Source organism: Dermacentor andersoni, chromosome 4, assembly GCF_023375885.2.
Source record: "Dermacentor andersoni chromosome 4, qqDerAnde1_hic_scaffold, whole genome shotgun sequence".
Lineage (NCBI taxonomy): Eukaryota > Metazoa > Arthropoda > Arachnida > Ixodida > Ixodidae > Dermacentor > Dermacentor andersoni.
The window spans coordinates 184149282-184172142 of record NC_092817.1 but is presented as its reverse complement, the minus strand read 5'-3'; the positions used below and the strand labels follow the sequence as shown (position 1 = coordinate 184172142).

Genomic DNA, 22861 nt, shown 5'->3' with positions numbered 1-22861 from the left:
CTCAAGGAACCACATCAAATGGACTCGTGCAGGAAAGATGCGGAAGAACATTGCCAAGAACAAGTAAACATGCGAAAATGTAAAATAAATAAAAGTGTAAATTTAATACCATTGTCCTGTGTACACAGATGTCTCTCTTTGTGTAGATGCTTCTGCGTGGCAACTACAGTAAACTCTCAGTTGTACGAGCGCTGGTCTAATGAATATTTCAGAACAACGGACTTTTAGAAAATCCCTAGCAGTTTTCCTATGTATTCAATGCAACAATCTTTCAGTTAAACGAATTTCTGAATAGCGAATATTTTAGTTGAGCGAACTTAATCAGTGGAGCAGGGCTCATTTTTTAAATCAGTTCACCGAATTTTTGTGCTCTGCGGCGCTGGCGTAGCCAAAGCCCACGGTGACCGTATCAGCTTCAGCGGTGACTGTATACCATGTGACAGTGAGCTGGTTACCCATGCTGAACTATCAGATCTGGAAATTGTTTCCAGTGTTGGTCCCGAAGAAGAAGAATGCAACGAGGAACATACAATGGCAGAAGTAGATTCAAATCCTGTAATTCTAGCCGAGGCTGTAGGATGCCTTGGAAAGTTGCGAGATTTCGTGTCTCAGCAACAAGCTGTGCTATAGAGGAAGTGCACAAAAATATAGACTCTCTAGACAGCTTTGTTACTTCTTGCGCTTTAAGAGCACCAGTGCAGATGAAAATTACAGATTTTGTTTTTCATAAGATAGGCAGCAATGTAACTGCAACGCACTTCGTATATATTGCTGTACATAACTTCGCAGATTGAATTTCACACTTTTGGCACGATGTCTGCTGCGCCCTATGCTGTTCCATATTCTATAGTAAATATTCACTTTAATGAAGTTTCGGTTAAGTGAATTATTTCCTTGAGTCCCTTGAAGTTCATTCAGGTGAGAGTTCACTGTATTTTTAAGCAGAAATTGCCTTGACCCTAGCTTTCCCACGAGAACACTTTATTTCACTGTGAATAAAGCTTGATTACATTTTAAGCATGGTTAAAGAAAGAAATCGTTTTTACCAAACAATATTTGATGACTTGCAAGAAGACATAATACTGTAAGCAGGTCATTCGTCTGATATTCATATAGAGCATGATAGTGGTTCAGGAACAAATGAAATGCACATCAAAAGCATGGCATGTTTACTGCTAAAGAAAAACAAGGGCAGCGAAAGAAACACGATCCAATGCTTACACGACGACAACGTGGCTGTTTGTTTTTCTTTAGCGGTAAACATGTCCTACAGCAAATAGGCCAAGTAAAAGTGCTACATCAAAGGCAACGGATGTGCGATGCTACATGCGAGACGGTTGGTTACGGGTGCCCTTTCACAAGCAAGCAATTTCTAGCTGCTCATTTTTCACTGAGCAAAAGGAACTAAGTTTAGCTAGAAATCGGTGCCCAACATTGGATTCAGCCAAAATTGAGAAAGAAGTTTTATGAAAGAACACCGAGAAAATAACAGCGGTCAAACTTATCCAACAGAAGGTCCGCTAATCACTCCCGCTATGTACGCCTGGGAAAATATTTTATTGTGGGCTTTCAGCATACGGTCGCACACAAATCAAACAAAAATATGCATATTATGCAAATGAAAATATTAGACCCGACAGTAGTCAAATGGGCTTTTTTAGCCCCCTAATTTGTCAACAGGGTTGTTTACAGGGAAACTTCTAGAGGCATGCAAATGACACGCACCATAAATGCATGCCCTTTATGAAATGCCATCTGATAACTTCCTCATTTCATTAAGCTGCAAAGGCACTTGACAAACTAGGCAGCATTATATAGCATACACTGTCTCGATATGACTTCTTCTAAACCATTTCTTTAGTCAGTTTAATAGAACAAAGAAAGAGAAATCTACCACGTTTATAAACAAGCCCAATCAAGATTGCTAGAATTCACAAGCAACCAAATATCTGCAAATTCAGCCCCGCTCAACATGACAAATTAAACTCCCTTTAGTGAAATGTGTGTCAAGAGAATGGATTTTTCTGCACCTCAAAATTGGACGCACAAGACTCATCCATAGCTTCCTCCTACTAAATTAAACACTGCACAATTAAACATAATTAAACCGCTGCACATTCCGATTTCCTGCTTTAACTATAAAAAGGAACGGAGAAAATTCAAATATATTGTGACACGCTGACGAATAAGATGTTGTCAGCTTGGTTGGAAGAAGACGACGCTCTGGACTTCGCCCGCTGTCTATCGTCTTGTCGACCCGCCATGGTTGCTCAGTGGCTATGGTGTTAGGCTGCTGAGCACGAGGTCGCGGGATCGAATCCCGGCCACGGCGGCCGCATTTCGATGGGGGCGAAATGCGAAAACACCCGTGTACTTAGATTTAGGTGCACGTTAAAGAACCCCAGGTGGTCGAAATTTCCGGAGTCCTCCACTACGGCGTGCCTCATAATCAGAAAGTGGTTTTGGCACGTAAAACCCGATAATTTAATTTTTTTACCATCTTGTCAGCCGCTACGATGATTGTAAATATCCTGTAAATATATGTCGGACTGTTTTTAACCCCGTAACATTTTTGGTGGAGGTTGCGGATTTACGCAGCGGGCGCTCCTTGGCTGCACCTACAATTCCAGCACAAGGCAAGGATGCTTCGGGCCCGTCGGCACCCACGCCTACCGTCATTCTAGCACAACCCCATGACCCAGGAACTTTTTCTGGCACCGACGGCACTGATGTTGAAGACTGTCTTCAACTATATGAGCGGGTGAGCTCCAGCAACCACTGGGATCAGACCATCATGCTCGCTAGTTTGACATTTTACCTCGCGGGCACGGCACGCATCTGGTTTCAGACCCACGAGGAGGAACCTACCAGCTGGGACATTTGTAAACAGAAGCTGAAAGATTTGTTCGGCAAGCCTGTTGGATGTCAGCACGCCGCCCAAAAAGACCTCGCTTCGCGTGTCCAGACGTGCACTGAATCCTACCTCACGTACATCCAGGACGTGCTACTCTGTGCTGCAAAGTGGATCCAAAGATGTCCGAACCTGATAAAGTTGCACACATCATTAAGGGCATAGCAGATGATGCCTTCCACCTCCTTGTTTTCAAGAATTCTTCCACTGTACAAGCCATTATTACCGTATGCCGGCAGTTTGAAGAAGCCAAGAGTCGCCGCATTGCCCAGCCATTTCACCGCCTTCCCAACACGGCCGCTATGTCCACCTGCGAAGACCTCCGCAGTCCGCCCATGCCCGATCGCTCTGATGACATCCTACATATCGTTCGACGTAAAATAGAAGCCGCATCTCCTGTCAGAACCCCAACCCATGGCCCCGACAATTGCCAGGCGACCGTCTCACTGATACAGTCCGTCGTGCGTCAGAAATTGGCCAACATTGGCTTGACCAACGTCTGCTCAGTTAATCGACCTGACTACACTCTGTCCAGCACTGTCATATGCACCCGCAGCCTGAATGCCCCAAAGCGGTATCGCAATCCTGCCGAATGGCGCACTCCAGACGACAAGCCTATATGCTTCACTTGTGACCGTATCGGCCATATTTCACGTCACTGCCGGTCTTCAAGGATTTCGACACCCTGGCCCTACCTCCCATCCCACGGCCTTCATGCTGCTCCTCGGTTCCCCCCGCAAACGCAGCCAGTACATTCTAGCGACACTTCTCTGCCTACCTGTTCCAGCTGCTCTCCTTCGGCACGTCGCCGCTTCTCCCGATCGCCCCCATCTCGCCGATCACCGTCCCCTAGCTCCTTCCGGCACACCCTTCCGGAAAACTAATGGGTGCAGCACCTGGAGGTGATGCTGCCAAACTGACTCAACGCAAAAATCCTCTTCTGACCTTGCCCACACATTGGGACCTCATTAAAGTGAACGTGGATGGTGTACCTGTTATGGCTCTGATTGACACTGGCGCGCACATATCTGTGATGAATGCTCAGCTTCGGAATCGTCTCAAGAAAGTCCTTTCTCCTGCCCCGTCGCCTGTGGTCCAAGTCGCCGACGGTGGAACACCAGCCGTTATTGGCATGTGTCCGGCTCGCCTGAGTGTCGCCGGACATCATAATTCTGTTTTATTTTATGTTCTAGAGCACTGCCCTCACGACCTCATTCTGGGCCTTGATTTTCTGTCTACACATTCCGCTTTGATAGACTGTTCTGCTGATGTTGTGCAACTCACCCTACCTGCTGCTATTGACCCTCCCGATAGTGCTCCGATACGGCTATGTTCCACACAGCATATTCGCCTCCAACACCGTGCCATTACCTACACAGGTGTGTTCCCCGTTCCACCTATACCAGACGGTGCCTACATCGTATACCCTAATCCGGATGTCCTGCTCTCGCATAACATCGCTTTTCGGACAACGCATCCTGCCTCCCACTAGTGAACTTTGTATACAAGTACTCCTGCACGGAATATCCCTGGCGCAAATAACGCCGGCCAGAGACCACAACATTTCAGCTTTAACTTGTAACAGCTCCTTGTGTTCAACTCTTGCTTCACCCCCTGTCCCTTCAGACTTGAATGCCCTAACAAAAATGACTGCTCCCGACCTTCCGCCCCAGCGTGCTAATGAAATACGTTGCCTCCTTGCCTCATACTGGGACACATTTGACCTTGGAGAGCGCCCTGTAGGACAAACATCTGTCGTAAAACATCAAATAAACACCGGTAATGCGAGCACGATCCATCGGTGACCCTACCGCGTCTCACCTACTGAGCGACAAATCATCCAACATGAAGTTCACAAGATGCTTTCTCGAGACATCATCAAACCTTGCAGCCCATGGGCAACCCCTGTTGTACTAGTTAAAAAGGACAACAGTTGGCGATTTTGCATGGATTATCAACACCTCAACAAGATAACAAAGAAAGACATCTATCCGCTACCACACATGGACGATGTCCTGGATTGCCTGCATGGAGCACAATATTTTTCGTCCATCGACCTTCGCTCCGGCTACTGGCAAATTGCCGTCGACGACATGGACCGCGAGAAGACAGCATTTATTACTCCCGATGGCCTGTATCAGTTCAAAGTGATGCCTTTCGGTTTATGTAATGCCCCGGCCACATTTGAACGAATGATGGACGCCCTCCTACATGGTTTCAAGTGGCCCATCTGCCTCTGTTACCTGGATGACGTGATCGATTTTTCTCCGACTTTTGCAACACACCTCGAACACCTATCGACGATCCTATCTGTTTGTTTTCCGTCAGGCGGGGCTACAATTAAATTCGTCCAAGTGCCACTTCGGTCGTCGGGAAATCTCTGTGCTCGGGCATCTTGTCGATTCTTCTGGTGTACGTCCTGATCCCGATAAAATACGGGCAGTGAAAGACTTTCTCGTGCCAACATGCGCCAAGGATGTTCGCAGCTTCTTGGGCCTTTGCTCCTACTTCCGTCGGTTTGCCCGAAATATTGCAAACGTTGCGTGCCCTCTCACTCAGCTCCTCAAGAAAGACGCCGCATTCATTTGGGGCCCTGAGCAAGCTGATGCTTTCACCGAGCTGATTGGGCTGCTTACGTCCCCACCCATTCTCGCTCATTTTGATGTGTCAGCTCCAACAGAAGTCCGTACCGATGCCAGTGGCCACAGTATTGGCGCTATCTTGGCCCAGAAACAACAAGGGCAAGAATGTGTTATTGCCTACGCCAGCCGCCTTTTTTCCTCTGCTGAGCGCAATTATTCCATCACCGAACACGAGTGTCTGGCTCTCGTTTGGGCAGTGAGTAAATTCCGACCCTATTTGTACGGCCGCCAATTCACAGTCATCACTGATCACCACGCTCTGTGTTGGCTTTCGTTTCTCAAAGATCCTTCAGGGCGCCTTGGCCGCTGGGCTCTGCACCTTGAAGAATACAACTATTCAGTTGTATACAAGACCGGCCAGTTACATCAAGATGCGGTCTGCTTGTCGCGCCATCCTGTCGACCCTCCTGACGTTTCTGCGGCCGGCATACCTGTCACCGTTCTCTCTCTGGCTGCTTTTCGCGATATTGGAGCCGAACAACGTCGGGACGCTTCCTTACAAGACCTTATTCAACGGCTCACTTCAACGATGCCCGATCCTTGCCTTCACATGTTTGAACTCCAAGATGGTATATTGTACCGCTCTAACATGTGCCCGGACGGCCCTGCCAGACTCTTTGTTGTGCCTGAGCATCTGCGTCAGACTGTTTTCGCCCAGCTTCATGATGTCCCGACTGCCGGTCACCTTGGCGTGTCACGGACCTATGACCCCGCTCGTCGGCGCTTCTATTGGCCTGGTCTATACCATGACGTTTGCCGTTACGTCGCTGCGTGTGACCTTTGTCAACGACGCTAAAAGCCGACCACACTCTCTGCTGGTCACCTTCAACCACTTTACGTACCATCAGAACCATCCTTCCGTGTAGGTGTTGATCTTGTAGGCCCTTTTCCTACGTCTGATTCGGGAAACAAGTGGATTGCTGTAGCAAGAGACTAGGCCGCCCGAGATGCAATCACACGGGCTCTTCCGACAAGTTGTGCAACCGATGTCACCAATTTCCTCCTAGAGAACGTCATCCTTCACCACGGCGCCCCTCGACAGCTCCTCAACGACTGCGGCCGCTACTTTCATTCTAAAATTGTCAACAACATTCTGCACTCATGCGCGACTAAACACAAACTTGCTACTGCTTACCATGCACAAACGAACGGTCTAACCGAGCGCCTTAACCGCACCCTTACTGACATGCTGTCCATGTATGTCTCCACTGACCATCGCGACTGGGATGTTGCACTGCCGTTCGTTACTTTCGCCTATAATTCGTCTCGCCATGATATCGCCGGCTTCTCTCCATTCTTCCTCTTGTTTGGCCGTGACCCTACGCTACCTTTCGCCACCATTCTGCCTGCTAGCCTGAATTCCACGTCCGAGTACGCCCGTGAAGCCATACTCAAAGCTCAAGAAGCACGCCATATTGCCCGACGTCGACTTGTGGAGTCGCAGGACAATCAGCGGCGCTTATATGACGCCCGCCATCGTGACGTCCATTACACACCGGGCACCCTGGTTCTCCTTTGGTCGCCGTCGAAACACATTGGCCTCTCGAAGAAGTTACTTTCACGCTACTCTGGCCCTTACCGTGTCTTGCGTAAACTGACGTCACGTACGAAATCGCCCCTCTTGAGCCAACCGTGGCTCAGCATCGCTCCGACGTGGTCCATGTCGCGCGTCTTAAGTTGTATCACTCGCCCGCCTTCTAACCAGCACCGAGCCGGTGCTTCCGCCACTGAGGGTCATGTGACACGCTGACAAAGAAGATGTTGTCAGCTTGGGTGGAAGAAGACGACGCTCTGGACTTTGCACGCTGTCTACCATCTTGTCAGCCGCTACAATTATTGTAAATATCCTGTAAATATACGTATGACTGTTTTTAACCCCGTAACAATATTTTACAGGTGCCAGCCAAACACCTCTCTAGCAAGCACTTACAGAAATGAGTCTAGCTTTATTAAAAACACATTCACACACCTACATGAAGCAGACATTTCACACAAACCTTAGAGAAGCATATAATGAAAGTAATAAAGGTTTACATTTTCTGTTAGCAACTACCAGTGCTAGTACATCAATAAACACGCTGTTGGTGTATTCTAGTTGTATAAGATGCTGTGCCATAAAACATATATATGTATACTACTCGTGATGATTATAATAAAGATGAAAAAATTTAATTATATTCTGGGATCTTGCGTACCGAAACCACAATGTGATTGTGAGACATGCCATAGTGAGGGACACCAGATTAATTTTCACCACATAGGTTTCTTCAATGTGCACCCAATGCACGCTACATGAGTGCTTTTGCATTTCGCCCCCATCGAAATACGGCCAGCGCAGTCAAGATTCGATCCCGCGCCCTCGGCCTACAATGCCAAACACACCACGGCAGGTATAATAATGCCTGAAGCATGCAAATTTCTGTATATAAGCATTCTGACTAGATAAAGTGCACATCTCTATATTATGTACATGCAGTTGAGACTAAAATAATTGTTATAAATAACTCGTGCAGGGTGAAACCTCAATACTGTGTGCTATGAGGGATGCTGTAAAGGCAGACTCAGGATTAGTCTTCACGGTTCTTTATGCACACTTAAATCTAAGCGCACGAGCGTTTTTGCAAGAATAAGTGCCACAGTGTTTGGCCTTGTGCATTGTCATACTAAAGGCACCAGCCATAGCTGCAATACACTGCTGAAGTTTGTCAATCTTCTGGTCAGCCCGCAAGGTTATACCACCAAAAGTGAGAAATCTATCATGGAACAACAGTGCCAATAACAAAAGGTGATTTGCAAGATCTTTCTTCCAATAAATGCACTGTGGTGCCAAACTTCTTGACGGTAGACATGTACATCCAAATTTTAGCAACATGCCTGTTTCTTTTTTTCCAGCTCTTCCCGGTGCAATATGTCCAGAAAAAAGAAATAGACATTGTTGATGTACTAGCTGAACCGCCTTTGTTGCTGCAGCACCTTCCACATAAACGCGCAAATAAGTAAACGAAAGTTCTACACTATATGACGGCGCTACAACCAACATAAAAGAATACGTGGAACCTCATCAATGAACTTATGGATATGAATGTACAGGAACTTCGTAAAAAAAAAAAAAAAGGAAGAGACTGCTTCCTAAGCGCACTAACTATTCAGTCAAACTACCAGTCGCGTACCGGACAGGTCGTTGTCCTTTTTTTTTTTTTTTCGCAAGGTAACTTTGAATATGATCACGGTAGTGCTAAGCCCTGTGACAATCTACAACTACGATTCCAACGCCCGTTGTGAAACGACGCTGCGGTGTTTCACGACATTGACTAATCGTAAACGTAACTCCCAAGCAAGCAGCTCGCTACGTAAGTACACGATACGTTGGCAAGGGATGCCGGTGTCAGCAATCGGATAGAGCAAGGACTTCTTCAATCTTGTCGCCAAATAGTCGAACGAAGGAGGTTATGAAGTTTTAAATTAGACTAGCACACTAGTATAACATAGCGCCGTGATCAGCGGAAAGAAATAAAATAACAACGCCATTTAGGATAGCGCTATTGAACTGTTGGCACCAGCACCGAGTCAGACAAATGCCTCGCGCGTACGGAAACAACGCGTGCATTTCGCATACCTGCTTTGCAGAGTGTCAAAAGTGCCGGTCGCTTTCGGCCGGCGGCGGTGAAGCTGCAGGGGCTGCACAAATCACGTGCTCGTACTCTTGGGGTGCCACAAACGCTTCCGAAACGCTTTCAAGGCGCACTATGGTGCGAGAATAAATATATTTGTCGCGGAGACCAGACTATCTGAAAGTTGAACTGCAGCGAAAACACACCAACAAACGCACTACAAAAACGCACACACAAAGTTTTGGCTTGGATTGATACTCGGATTGACTTCTAGAATGACTGTTGTGTGTGTGTGTGCAACGCCTCCTTTACTAGATGCCTGCCGCGTGAGCCGAGAAGCTGGTTCCTGCCACTCTCCTCTTTACTCTTCCCGACCCGGGTTAAGCCGGGTCGGCTGCGAGCGCTAGCTGCGGTGGCCGCTGCAAACCTAAATCACGTAGCTCTGCCTCCGAGATTTTAGCAGCGTCTGTTTTTAATCTCGGAGGCACGACCCGCGGTCTCTTGTCAAGCCATTGGTCGAGCGCGCGCCAGCCTAGTAATCGTCACTTCCTCCGCAACAGGAAGTGGGTCGGCTGCGAGCGCCGTCTCTCCGGCACTACCCTGAACTACGGGAACCGCCGCTCCAATGGGAAGACTAGCGACGCGGCAGGCATCTAGTAAAGGAGGCATTGGTGTGTGTGTGCGTGTGTGATTGCAAATTTTTTTAATAAGCGACTCATAGAGTTTCTCACTATAATGTAGTGAGAAACTCTATGAAGCGACTGGTCGACTATCAACAGTTTCTACGAAGATACCTTTTAACAGTCCCTGTGTTTTAAGCTTCAAGTTTAATTTTTTTTCAACTGGACATTTTTTGCGCACAAATAAATCGCACGTTCTGGTTTATTCAGCGTACAAGCGTCTAAGAAATCGCCTTTGAGATCGGCACATACCACAATTTCGAGACAAGAGAGATAATTAAAATCACGAGCATTACTTAGTAGTTCAAGCGGGACAAATAATATGTAGCGAGTATAGAATACTAAACATACTTATGGCCTGTTCAAAACCCAATGTTTAATTATGACGTTTTCTTGGATGTCCCAATCACTTCCGCCGCACACAATTAGCAAAAACATAGCCTTCAAGATTTGCTAATTGACCAACTCTACGTCCAATAGAAACTCATCCCACGCGAACTCTCTCGAATGAAGCTAGCTTAGCTTAGCAGGCTTCTTTGACAAAATAATAGACATTGTTTGGAATATCATTGCACTTAGTGAGGTTAGAAGAACTGGTGAGGCTCTTCGGTTTTCGGAGTTCTGGCAGCCCGCTGGGCTATGGTGTATGGAATCACCAGGGCTATGGTGTATACACCAGGGCTATGGTGTATGGAATCGGGCAGCCTGTCGTGCATACGGAAAAACAATGGGGGAACTGTGGACGCTTCTGCGATGACGCCACCAGAGGGCGCTGCAATTTACCGGCGTGCCTTCGTGAGAAAAAGAAGGCCGCACCTAGAATATCTTGGAACCACATAAAATTATTAGGCAGGAAGTCAACAACAATACAACAACATATCCTAGACGAAGATGAAAACAGACTGGAAGGAGAAGCGGCAACAAATTACATCTGAAAAATAACAGCCGAATCTTTCCAAGGCAATGACGAGGTTGTACTTGAAGAAAAAAAAGAGCATGAAAAAGACCCAAGTGGAAAAGGAGCTCGTGATGACATATTTCAACTGGAAGAAAGCGGAAGAGAAAATTCCTAAGCGCACAGCCACAGGGCTAGACGAGGTTCCCGTTAGGCTGATTAATGAACTAGGACCAAAAAGTAAGGAAGCTCGAAAGCAGTGGAACAAACTTTAAAAGATAGACGAATACCAGACAGTTGGCGACAAAGTAGAATGAATTTAATTTATAAAGGCAAGGAGAAAAATAGAATTCACTCGTATAGACCGTTGACCATTACATCGGTAATATACAGGCTAACAATGCAGGCAATCAAATTAAAGCTTCAAACTTGGGCAGAGAATAATGGCATTTAGGGAGAACTTCAGAATGGCTTCAGAATAGGTAGGCGTTTAGATAACAACTTATTTGTTCTTACTCAGTGTATTGAAATATCAAAAGTAGAAAGCAGACCGTTATATACAACCTTTTTAAACATTACAGGAGCCTATGACAACGCAGACAGCAACATTGTGTCTGATATTCTGAAAGGGGAAGGCTTAGGTGACGATTGTCTACAGCTTTTGAGAGAGCTTTACCTAGAAAATACCGTTTGCGTTGAATGGGAAGGGATGAGAAGCGAGGAGAAAGTTCATATCAACAAGGGACTGAGACAGGGGTGCCCTTTATCCCCGCTGCTGTTTATGATGTACACGGTGAGGATGGAGAGGGCGCTAGTAAGTAATATCGGCTTTAATCTCTCATACAAACAGGCGGGTACAGTAGTAGAGCAGCCTGCAGCTCCCAGGTTGTTTTTATGCGGATGACACTGTGTTGCTAGCTAACAAGCAAAGTGTTTTGCAACGTCTGGCTAATATCTGTGGACAGGAAGGCAACAATTTAGGTTTGAAATTTAGTGTTAGAAGATCAGGTGTTATGGTATTCAATGAAAACAGTGAACAGACAGTGGAGATACAGGGCCAGGAAATACCTCGGGTAACAGAGTATAAATACCTTGGTATATGGATAAACGAGGGCAATAGATATATGGAAACACAGGAAAAAACAATAACAGTGAAGGGGAAGAGAAATGCAGCCATAATGAAGCACAGAGCGCTATGGGGATACTAAGTACGAGGTCCTCCGAGGTATGTGGGAAGGTGTAATGGTTCCAGGACTTACTTTTGGAAATGCGGTTGTTTGCTTTAAATCAGGGGTACAACCAGGACTCGATGGAAACCAAAGGTCAGTGGGTCGCCTTGCATTGGGCGCTCACGGGAAGACTGCAAATGAAGCTGTGCAGGGTGATATGGGCTGGACTAGTTTTGAAGTGAGGGAAGCTCGCAGTAAAATTGAGTATGAAGAACGCCTGAGGAATATGGAAGAAAATAAATGGGCTGGGAGAGTGTTCAGGTATCTGTACAGGAAAAACATTGATTCACAGTGTAGGAAAATAACTAGGAAGCTTAGCTGCAAGTATGTGGTCTGTAGGGTGGGCAACACAGCAACAAAGGCGGTCAAGCGGAAAGTCAGAGAGGCTGAAATAATCTCATGGGCGGCGGCAATGGAAAGGAAACCTGCCATGAGCAACTACTTAAGAGGAAAAAACAAAATCAGGAAAGAAACAATTTATGATAACTCAAAGGGAAGCTCATTACTTTTCGAAGCGAGATCGGGACGCTTTAGAACACGCACCTATAAAGCGCGGTATAAGAAGGAACAAGAAGCATATGTGCTTGCTGTGGTAAAGCTAGGGAAACTATGGAGCATGTTTTATTAGAATGTGAAGACGTCTACCCAGCGGTCGATTTAGGCACCACTGGCCTCCTCAATGAAGCCCTTGGGTTCAGCGGGAGCAGTGGAAAAGTAAACATGTCCGCAGTAGGCATTAGTAAGAGGCGATTGGAGGATTTGTGGAAGAAAAGTAGGGAAACGACAAAAAAACGGAGACGTACAAAAGCACAGTTGGCAATAGGCGATCAGAAAATTTGGGTGTGGGAGTTCATAGTGTTTATTTCTTTTATTTTTTTATTGTTTAACTTAGGTAGGACATTAAGCAGTATAATAGCAAGAGCTTGGTGGCGCAACCCACCACCCCGTTCCAAAGGGGACGCTCATAACATCCATCCATCCATCGTGCCTAGCGCGCGAAATTTAAAGATGTTGTGCGAAACTTTCTGCATTTATAAATTAAACGAACTCAAAACAACACAACTGAAGTTCTTATAATTTGCAAAAAATACATAATATAAACTGTTAAGATACATCAATAACGCCGTCTATGCTTGCACGTTTCCGGCCGCGATCCTCTGCTCGTTCCGTTAGCATATGTTTTTAGTATTTCTAAAGACACGAGTATGAAAAGCCCGGAAAGAGCACCTGCGCTGTGCTTAGTCGGTTGCGTCGGATACCTTTCATTTCGTATCAGCCGGAAAAGCGGTCGCCAGGTTTCACTGAAGAAAAGAAAACTGCTCTCTGACGAATGCAGCCGCTAACGTTTAGATATTTCGCTCCGTAAAAGGGCGCCGAAGGGCAAGAATACAGCCAATGTTATCAATGTACCCGATCTGAAGCAACCCGCGCGCGCGCACACACACAAAAGTACATTTACAAACCCAGCACTTGCCGTGCACATAAAGGATGTGCGAACGCGGCAGGAAAAACTACAGCAAGCAATCGGCGAGCTCCAAACGTACATGCATTAGTTTTCCTCTAGCCAGCAATGACTGCCAATCGACCTTGTGACTGCAGGCTGCAGCGACAGATGGCGCTGCAGTAGACCGGCGTGCTCCAGCACTCCCGGCCGTCATCGCAAAAAGACCCCCGTTTTCGCCGCCGGACGACACACTACCCTATTCCAGTACACCATACAGGGGCGCTATTCTCGACACGCATGGCGGCTGCACGGCCGCCATTATCCACCATGATGACTCTCTGATTGGCTGTGGAGAGCTCACGTGCCTTAAAATTTGCGCTGGGAAACGTAAATTTAGCAAAATGTAATTTCGCGTTTTCATGAACATGACGAAACGTGAGGTTGAGCTGCAAATTTTATCGACTAATACATTTTTTGGTCCTTGGCAGCTATATTGCAACGTTAGCGCTTCAAAAAGAAAGTGAGCGGCAGCGTACAGAAGCCAGTGCAATGCATCTGCAATTTCGCGAATATGTGGCGGTGATCCAAGACATGCGCCATACCAGCTTGCTGACTGGCTGAAGGAATATCGCGTGAGGAGCGTCACAGGAAGCGCTGTTTCGTAAAAGTCATTTTGACGATGCGTGACGTTGCGCTGAGCCGCCATTGCTGAGATTTTCCGCCACAATTTGTGGTGCGACGAGCCGCGCGAAGCTAGCTTCGCACACACATATACACGCAAACAGATATTCACCACTCCTTCTCTGTCTCCCTCAAGCATACAGACGCACAGATAACAGGCACTCTTGCACACTTACACGCGCCCCAAGCATGTACACACGAAGAAAAATGTGCGCACGCACACGGGAATGCACGCATACACAAACGCGCGTACGCTCGCAGACGCATAAACGCGCTCGTGCGCACGCAGATTCATATACGGAGACACAAGCACGGGCGAATACACAAACTCAAGTAACGCGCATGCACACTCAAGACATGCACCCGCATATACACTCCCTTTCCCTCCCTGCTGCCTGTCAAGACGCTGCTGCGTGCAGAGTGAATCACACTTGCTCTGCATTACAGTTCCAACGCCGGCTCTAATAAATCACCTTACAGTTTGAATTTCGTGCTTTTGAAGTCAGTAGGGCTATGTTTTTACCTACACTGGTTACAAGAGTGTAGTTAGTGTAGGAAGTCGCCATTTTTTACTTGGCATAGAATAGTTTAGCTCCGCCTACCTACACAAAGTCATTTTTTATAGTTTTAGTGTAGCATGAAAACTACACTTTCTACACTGCGCTTTCGATGAATGCAGGCAGCGGAGGTCAAATAATATTAGTGATATAGCAACGATAGTGCATACTCACTGCAAAGACGGTAGCGAAGTGCTTGCGTGACCATCTGTCACAGAGGGAGGTGAGCTAATCTTCCAAGAAGGTAAAATTATCTTACTCTTGGATGGTGCAAGCTGTTTTAGTCTGCGCGCTGACTTCGTGCACTGCGCATTCGCGATGTATTCAGCTGCAGTTTGTCTAGATTTGTTCACGAAAGAAAGATCGTACACTGGAGTTTAGTTTCAGGGTAGCGTGATGCGGGTAATGCTGGTCGTCCGCGTCGTCGTGAGTCCCCGATACCAGCATGCGTGACGGCGATCCCTGCTCCTGCAAGGGGGCGATGGCAAGCGGCTACAAGTAAAGCTCGATGCGACACTCCCTTGGGTGTTGTCGCCGCTAACGCTAAAATATGCAGCCGGCAAGTGCGAAGTCAGGTGCTTTTCATCTGCTGGTGCAGAAGACAACGCACAGTCTGCTGTGATTGGCTACAGCCCAGCGAGCCAAGTGCAGCACACCACGCCATAACCTCTGCCCGGCACTACACTCGTCTACAAGAGCCTGCACGAAGTGAAGGTTAAAAAATATAGCCCTAATTTTTACTGTGCCGGGAGGGTGGAAAACAATTTGCTTCTGAAGTGAAATGTGACTTCACCGCCGATCCCTGACCAAAACACTGTTTTAACGCCCCACCGATGTTCCTACTAAGTGCCACAAGCGCATATATTGTTAGAAGGGGTTGCAAAACCGACATTCATCTCGTCGCAGTCCCGCGACCCAGGAACGTTTTCCGGGACGTAAAATCTCGATGTCGATGAGCGGCTCCAAATGTACAAAAGCATCAGCGCCCGCAACACGTGGTACAAAAGTGTTATGCTGGCTACATAATTTTCTACCTGAAAGGAATTCCATGGCTCTGGTTTCGAAACCACAAGGAATAACTAATAAGCTGGGAGCGATGTAAGTAAAATCTCCACGAGTTGTTCGGGAAATCTGTTGGTCGTCAGCGAGCTACGCAAAGGGAACTTGGGTCACGCGTAGAGGCGTCGACCGTATATGTGGCATACATTCAGGAAGTTCTGGCGCTTTGCCGCAAGGTTGACGAGAGCATGTCAGAAGAAGACAAAGTGAACCACGTACTGAAGGGCACAGCAGACGATGCTTGTCATCTTTTCGTACATAAGATATCTTACACCATAGCCGACGTCATTAATCAATGTCGACGCATCGAAAAAGCAAAAAGTCGTCGCATCGCATACCAGCTCATGCGTCTTCGAAATACGGCTGCTACGTCTTCGTGCGAGGACTTTCGCTCCGCGCATCAGCCGTCAACGCCTGACAGCCTCGTCCATATCGTTTGCCCGATGATCGGAGCCGCGGCACCGGTTGGCTTACAAATATCTTCGAACTATTCTCGACCGACGATTTCCCTTGAGCAGTCTGTTGGGCGCGACGAGTTGGCGAACCTTGGAATTCAGTCTCTCTATTGCGTATACCGAGCGGACACCTACATTAACCTACGATCTCTTCTTCGCGAGGCCATAGCCCTGTCGGCCTTTTTGCAACCCTGCGGAATGGCGAACGTCCGATGACCGGTCGATATGTATCAAGTGCCGGCGCGTTGGCCACATTTCCCGCCACTGCTGCAGTATGAGGACGTCATGCCAATATCAGTCTGCGCTCCAACTTCACCGCCACTTGCCAGGTACTTGTCTATAACCGTAAGATTCCACAGAGCCATACAATTCTACGCAGGCGTCCTCATCTACACGGCAGAGTCGTTCATCCTCACCACGACGACCCCTGTCTCGTTCACCCAATATTTGCTGTTCTGCGTCCCCCATCTACCTGCACTCTATGGGAAACTGCCGGGTGCAGCTTCGAGAGGTGACGCTGCTAGAACGACCGGCATTGCAATTGCGCTAATGACCTTACCTACGAAAGAAATTTACTTGATCTGACGTAGATGGTGTCCTTGTCGCTGTTCTGCTTCCTACAGGCGCGCCCATCTATCTGATGAGCGACCAGCTTCGTAGATAGCTCACTTACGTCCTGACCCCTCCGGCATCCTGTCCTGTGCGAGTCGCTAGCGGAAGAACACTGGCCACAATAGTGTCACGTGGTAGTGACGGTGAAGAAAGAAGCAATACGGTGGAATACAAAACTAGCTTTTATTGGGCGAACCTGTGCCCACAAAAACAGGCTACACTTATAGCACAACGATAGCGGCGAACACGGTCGGCGATCGTCGGAAAACTGATTAGCGGGTCAAGCGCGTCGGCTTTTATAGATCAGTCGTCGAATGTTCCAGATTAACTGATGGGACCCGCGTGTCTTCCACAAAGTTCTACACCATTCGTGTCACGCGATGAAATCTGATAACACAAGGTTCGGCGACAACAGACACGCGGATAGAAGCGTCGATAACTTTCCAGAAACGTCGGATACATGCAGGCGCGTCCCTCGCTGTGCGATTACAGTTGTTAAGCGGCGAAACGTGGTTGCCCGATAAAGATAAGTACACGTGTCAATAGGAATGTGTGCCACTCGTGTTGGTGTCTCTGGCCACCAAACATCTGTTTTGTTTACTGTTCTTTAAGAGTGTCCCCATGACTTTATTCTAGGCCTTGATTTCATATCCGCTCACTCCGCCCTTATCTACTGCTCCGCTGGACTTCTTGATTTACTTTGTCCTGACCCTCCTGAGGAAGTCCCCAGCAGGCTCTTCTCCGCTGAGCACATTCGACTCGCCCCACAAGCCATGACCAGCGTCCTGCTTTATACAGCTCCACCTGTGCCTGATGGTGACTGTGTTGTGTCTCCGCTTGCGGAAGTTCTCCTTGCTCATCACGTTGCCTTTCCGCAAACCATCGTCAGTATCACCAACAACTCTTCCAGCCTTCATCTCGTCAACTTCGGAATCAGCGACCACGTCCTACCACAAGGCATATCCTTAAGTACGGTGTTTTATTCCTCCAAACTTTGCCTGTTTTCAGCCTCGGCTGCTTATATTACGTCATCTCCCGCTGACTCTTCTTCTTTGCCGGCTCTCCTTCCTCAGCTCGCAAGCGTTATTGCTCCCGAACTTCCGCCTCACCACGCCAATTACTTATGCCAGCTTCTCTACGCGTTCAGCGACATTTTTGACATGGTTGGCCCTTTAGGCCAGACCTCTCTCACGACATACTCTACGGACATGGGTGACGCACATCCTATTCACAGGCGACCATACTGTCGGTTCCTGAACGAACGACGAGTCATTCAAACGAAGGTTGAGAAGATTTTCTCTCGATGAATCGTTGAACCATCATCCAGTCCTTGGGCGTCCCTGGTCGTTCTAGTTAAAAAGGACGCCAGCTGGTGCTTCTGCGTGGATTACCGGCGCCTCAACAAGATCACCAAGAAATACGTTTATTCTCTACCACGCGTTGATGACGCCCTCGACTGCCTCCACGGTGCGAAGTACTTTTCTTCCATCTGCCTTGGTTCCGGTTACTAACAGATTGCGTCGACGACATGGACCTAGAGAAAACCGCCTTTATAACACCCGATGGATTATACAAGTTCAAATTTATATAATTCGGCTTATGTAATGCTCCATCTATTTTTGAATGCATGATGGACACACTCCTTCATGACCTCAAGTGGTTCATCTGTATTTGTTACTTAGATGACGCCGTAGTTTTTGCTCCTACATTTGCCGCGCACACGGAGTGCCTCTCGCTCATTCTTTCTGCTTTTCCCAATTCTGGCCTTCAACTTAATTTGTCTTAATGTCACTTCGGACGCCGCTAAATTACTGTCCTCGTTCATCTTGTTGATTCATCTGGTGTGTGCCCAGACCCGGGCAAAGCTCGTGCCGTACAGAAGTTTTCCGTGCCAACATGTGCTAAAGACGTCTGGAGCTTCGTGAGCCTGTTCTCGTACTTCCGCCGCTTCATGCACAATTTTGCGGAGGTCACCCGCCCTCTGCCTTTCTGAAGGCAGACGCTTCATTTTCTTGGGGACCTGAACAAGCAACTGCCTTCTCGAAGCTTATCTCTCTCCTAACATCTCCATTCCTTCTTCCGCACTTCGACCATACTGCTCTAACAGAAGTCCGCACTGATGTCAGTGGTGATGGAATCGGCGGCATTTTTTGCTAACGTCAACGACGCCACGACCGCGTCATTGCCTAAGCCAGACGTCTGCTTTCTCTAGCTGAGCGGTATCATTCCAATAATGAACGTGAGTGCATTGCACTTCTCTGGGCAGTGGCGAAATCTCGCCCTTACCTACGTGGTCGGCCCTTTACATTCACCACAGACCAGCATGCGCTCTGCTGGCTTTCGTCCCTCAAAGACACTACCGATCGCCTAGGTCACTGAGCGCTACGCCTACAGGAATACTCGTACACAGTTGCTTACAAGTCCGACCGTTTATACCAAGATGCCGACTGCTTGTACCACCACCCAGATGATGTTCCTGCGACCTATTCTTCTGCTCTGTATTATCGCTATCTACTTAGCTGACCTCGCTACCGAACAGTGCCGAGATCCAAGCATACGCGGTGTCATGAAAAAGTTCACATCTAGGTCATGTCATCCTTCTCTTGGCATGTTCCTGCTCAAGGACGACACTTTATATCGGCGTAGCACGTACCCCAGTGGATTTGAGATGGTACTGGTTATTCCCCAGCATGTTCGCACCACTATTCTGTCCAAGCTGCACGATCTACCAACTTTTGGTCACCTCGGGGAATCAGTACGTACGACCGTTTCTGGCGCCGATTCTTTCGGCCTGGTCTGTACCGATCTGTCCGCCACTACGTCGCTTCTTGTGAGTTATGTCAACGCCAGAAGAAGCCACCTGTGCTCACTGCTGGTTTACTCCTACCTCTTGGCGTTCCTGCCGAACCCTCCTATCACGTTGGTGTAGACCTCTTGGCACTTTTCCTCACATCTGATTGATGCAACAACTGGATTACCGTCGCAGTAGATTATACAACTTGGTTCGCGTTCACCAGAGCCCTTCGAACAGACGTAGCCTACTTCCTGTTGCGCAACGTCATTGTTCACCACGGTGCTCCTCGTCAACTTCTTACCGACAGGGGTCACTCCTTCCCCTTTACAGTCGTGCACAAATAATAAGAAAAAACAATGAAGGAAACCCAACGGAAGGTTTGCGGGAACCGTTATCTCCGCCTGACATCTCACCCGGAATGCCGACGAGCTGTCTGGCAAGGTGTCTAGCAAAATCGTCGATTCATTGCAAGTGGAGCAAGCTGTCTTCAAGATAAGGCTGATACATAAGCGCGCTCGTTTCCAAGTGCCGAGGTGAAGCAACAGTCTCAGCGTGTGCTTCTTTTTATTATATTTTCTTTAGTTGTGCGTCATGGCATATGTCATGGCTGGAATTTCAAATCATTAAGGCCGATACGCCACGTGGTGGCGAAAAAAGAAACTAAATGCATGTCCAAAATTCCTGGGTATGGGTGGGAACGCGCGGCAGCCCAAGAACATCGTAGCTTTGTTGAGTACAGATACAAGAGCTGCATCAAACAATCTACACGCATAACACTTTGCATTGTGGGAAGTAGTGCCAGAGTGCTGTCAACGGCTGGCTAAGCAGCGCTGCGTGCATGAAATATGATGAAATAAAGCCGTAGTACTCAACTGCGCGCAAGGGCATCGCCAGCGTTTCGCGCACTACCAATGTCGTCATCTCTGTTGATCCAGTTTTATACACTGTCTTCGCCACTTGAGCTGATGGCGATTGGGGTCATCCAAGCCCTCTCTAACATTCGCCCTAACGAGACCCCTCTTGTGAATCTTGGAGGACAGGAATCCGATTGTAGCTCAGATTGTGGCTCCCAAGAAACGCACCTCGAGCTTGACTTCCGTGCTCTTAAACCCCGTGCATCTCCTGTAGCGCAGGGACCTGCAATGATACATAACATCAAGGCAAAAAAAAAAAAAAAATGCAAGAAAGAGAACATTTAGCAAAAATACTTTTTGAGATAGCATCCTAGACAAGGCAGTTTCTGCTGCCGGTCTTAGCTCAACATAGGTACGCTAAAATATTGCAGTCGAATTGCCGTTCCATTTATTCGGCTGCTTTTGACTTACATCACTTCTGTACCCAACACTACCCTGATATCATCATTGCATTGCAAGGAACCTGGTTATCAGCAGAAAAGACATGTCAAATAAAAATTGCCGTACATTTCGTTTAGACCGTCCCTCTTGTGGTGGCGTCTCAGCCATCATTATCTGTTCAAAAATTGCGCACCGGACTAAAATGGCGTACCAGCTTATGAATTCAGAAAGGGAAATTCTGGCTATAGACATTTCTATTCATGGCCACATCCCACTAACAGTAGTTAACGTTTATTTCCCCGGAGGCATTCCGAATATTAGTGTTGTAGAGTAAATAATTACGTCCTGTAGAAAAGAAAATCATTTTTGCCGGAGACTGACTCCCATCATACTTCGTGGGGTTTGAAGACCGATTCGGGTGGTAAACTCTTGTGGGATTGGGCTGCCGACAGTAATTTATCATGCATTAACGCAAGAACGCCCACATTTTTTTTTGTAGTCAATCACTTTCCGCGACAGACCTCCCTATCTCTAGTTCTAATTTGTCTGTCTCCACATGGTCTGCTATACACTCGGGCGCAAGCAGTCACCAACTTTCTATACTTTTTGAGCTCGTATGTCTGTTAACTCAAATAACTATGCATTACAATACTTTTGTTAACTTCAGCACATTCAAAAAGGCCTTGCATATGACTTTATTTAATAAGCAATCGGAAAGTGAAAAGGAAAAGGTCCTGAATTTATTTTGTTTTAACAGATTCCGTAGTGAAGTCTCAGTTCAATGTGAACTCCACTAAGAGAGGGGCTTCAAACCCTTGATGGATCGCCGACTGCTCACGCGATTACAGAATGAGAAAAGCACCCTGGCAATAATTGCTTCATAACCCGTGTCCTAGCAATTGGAGAGACTATGAGTTCGCTGCAGCAACACTTAAAAGAACAGTTGCAAATGCGAAAGACAGCTTTGATTGTAAGCCCTTCGACTTTCTTTCAAAGGCCACCAACAGAAAAGCACTCTCGATTTCTGAGAAATAAAAAGGTCATTCCGGCACAAATAAATGCCGACTCTGTGATTCCAACACCCTGAAAATTCGCCAAATCGCTAGAAGATAAATTGCTAAAAGTGTAGGATGCCGCTTTAAATCAATTTCGCCCTATCACCCTGCGTCTCCTACTCATGGTGAGGACTTCGAAGAAGTTATATTTTTGGAGATGAGAGAGAGAGAGAGAGAGAAATTTATTTACAGAAAGGCAGAGAGGTCGGCCTGAGCTATAACTTGCTCTGGCCTGCTACTCTACACTGGGGAAGAGGGACGGGGAGGGAAAGAGCTGATGAATGATGATGGTATAAGGAAGAGATGCGTAATACAAATTCACAGAGTTGTGGCCTCTCTAAAGCCATGCGTCCAGCCCAGTGGCTTGGAGAAAAGCTATAGCGGCTCTTGTTACCAGGGCTGCGCTGTTTGCATTAGGCCAAGGACCTAAAAGAAACTCGTCCGATAGCGGTCTCTCGTGGATCTTTGCAATGGAAGAGACAAGTTGCTGCCGTTCTTGCGTGTAGGCGGGACGCACACAAACTATATGTTCAAGTGTTTCTGGCACCTCACAGCATTCACAGTTTGGGCTAGTATCACTGGCACGTATCATATGTCTATACCGGTTGGTGAATGCGACACCAAGGCGGATCCGGTGCACCATGATCGTGTGGCTTCTTTTGAGCTTGTGAGGCATACGAAATTTCATTTCTTGGTCCCATTTGTGTAATCGCTTGTGTCGTCGATCTGGTTGGGTCCAGCCAGCTGCCTAATTCAGCGTCAGCCCCCGATGGGATTATTACGGTAATATTAAAACATTATTTAGGATATGCCTCACGCATTACTTACCATGATAAACAATTCTAATAAAAATTCGTGGACTCCTCCGGAGTGGAGACTTGCAAATATATTCACGTAATTAAAGAAGCAAGGTGCCAGTTACGTCATAGATAACATGAGGA

At 47.3% G+C, this 22861-nt stretch overlaps 1 protein-coding gene across 5 annotated transcripts in view; it reads right to left on the bottom strand.

The window, feature by feature from the left end:
* Window positions 1-22861, bottom strand: part of LOC126530614 (mediator of RNA polymerase II transcription subunit 30-like) — an 88723-nt gene that overhangs the window by 31140 nt on the left and 34722 nt on the right. For 2 of the 5 annotated variants that reach the window (XM_055070666.2, XM_072287989.1), the window contains exon 2: window positions 20653-20707. The exons of 1 other annotated variant lie outside the window; for it this stretch is intronic. In XM_055070666.2, coding sequence (XP_054926641.1) covers window positions 20653-20707 — 55 coding nt within the window. Of the gene's footprint in view, window positions 1-9169; window positions 9428-20652; window positions 20737-22861 lie in introns of those variants that run through there. 2 more of the 5 variants (XM_072287988.1, XM_050177878.3) reach the window with 2 other exon arrangements.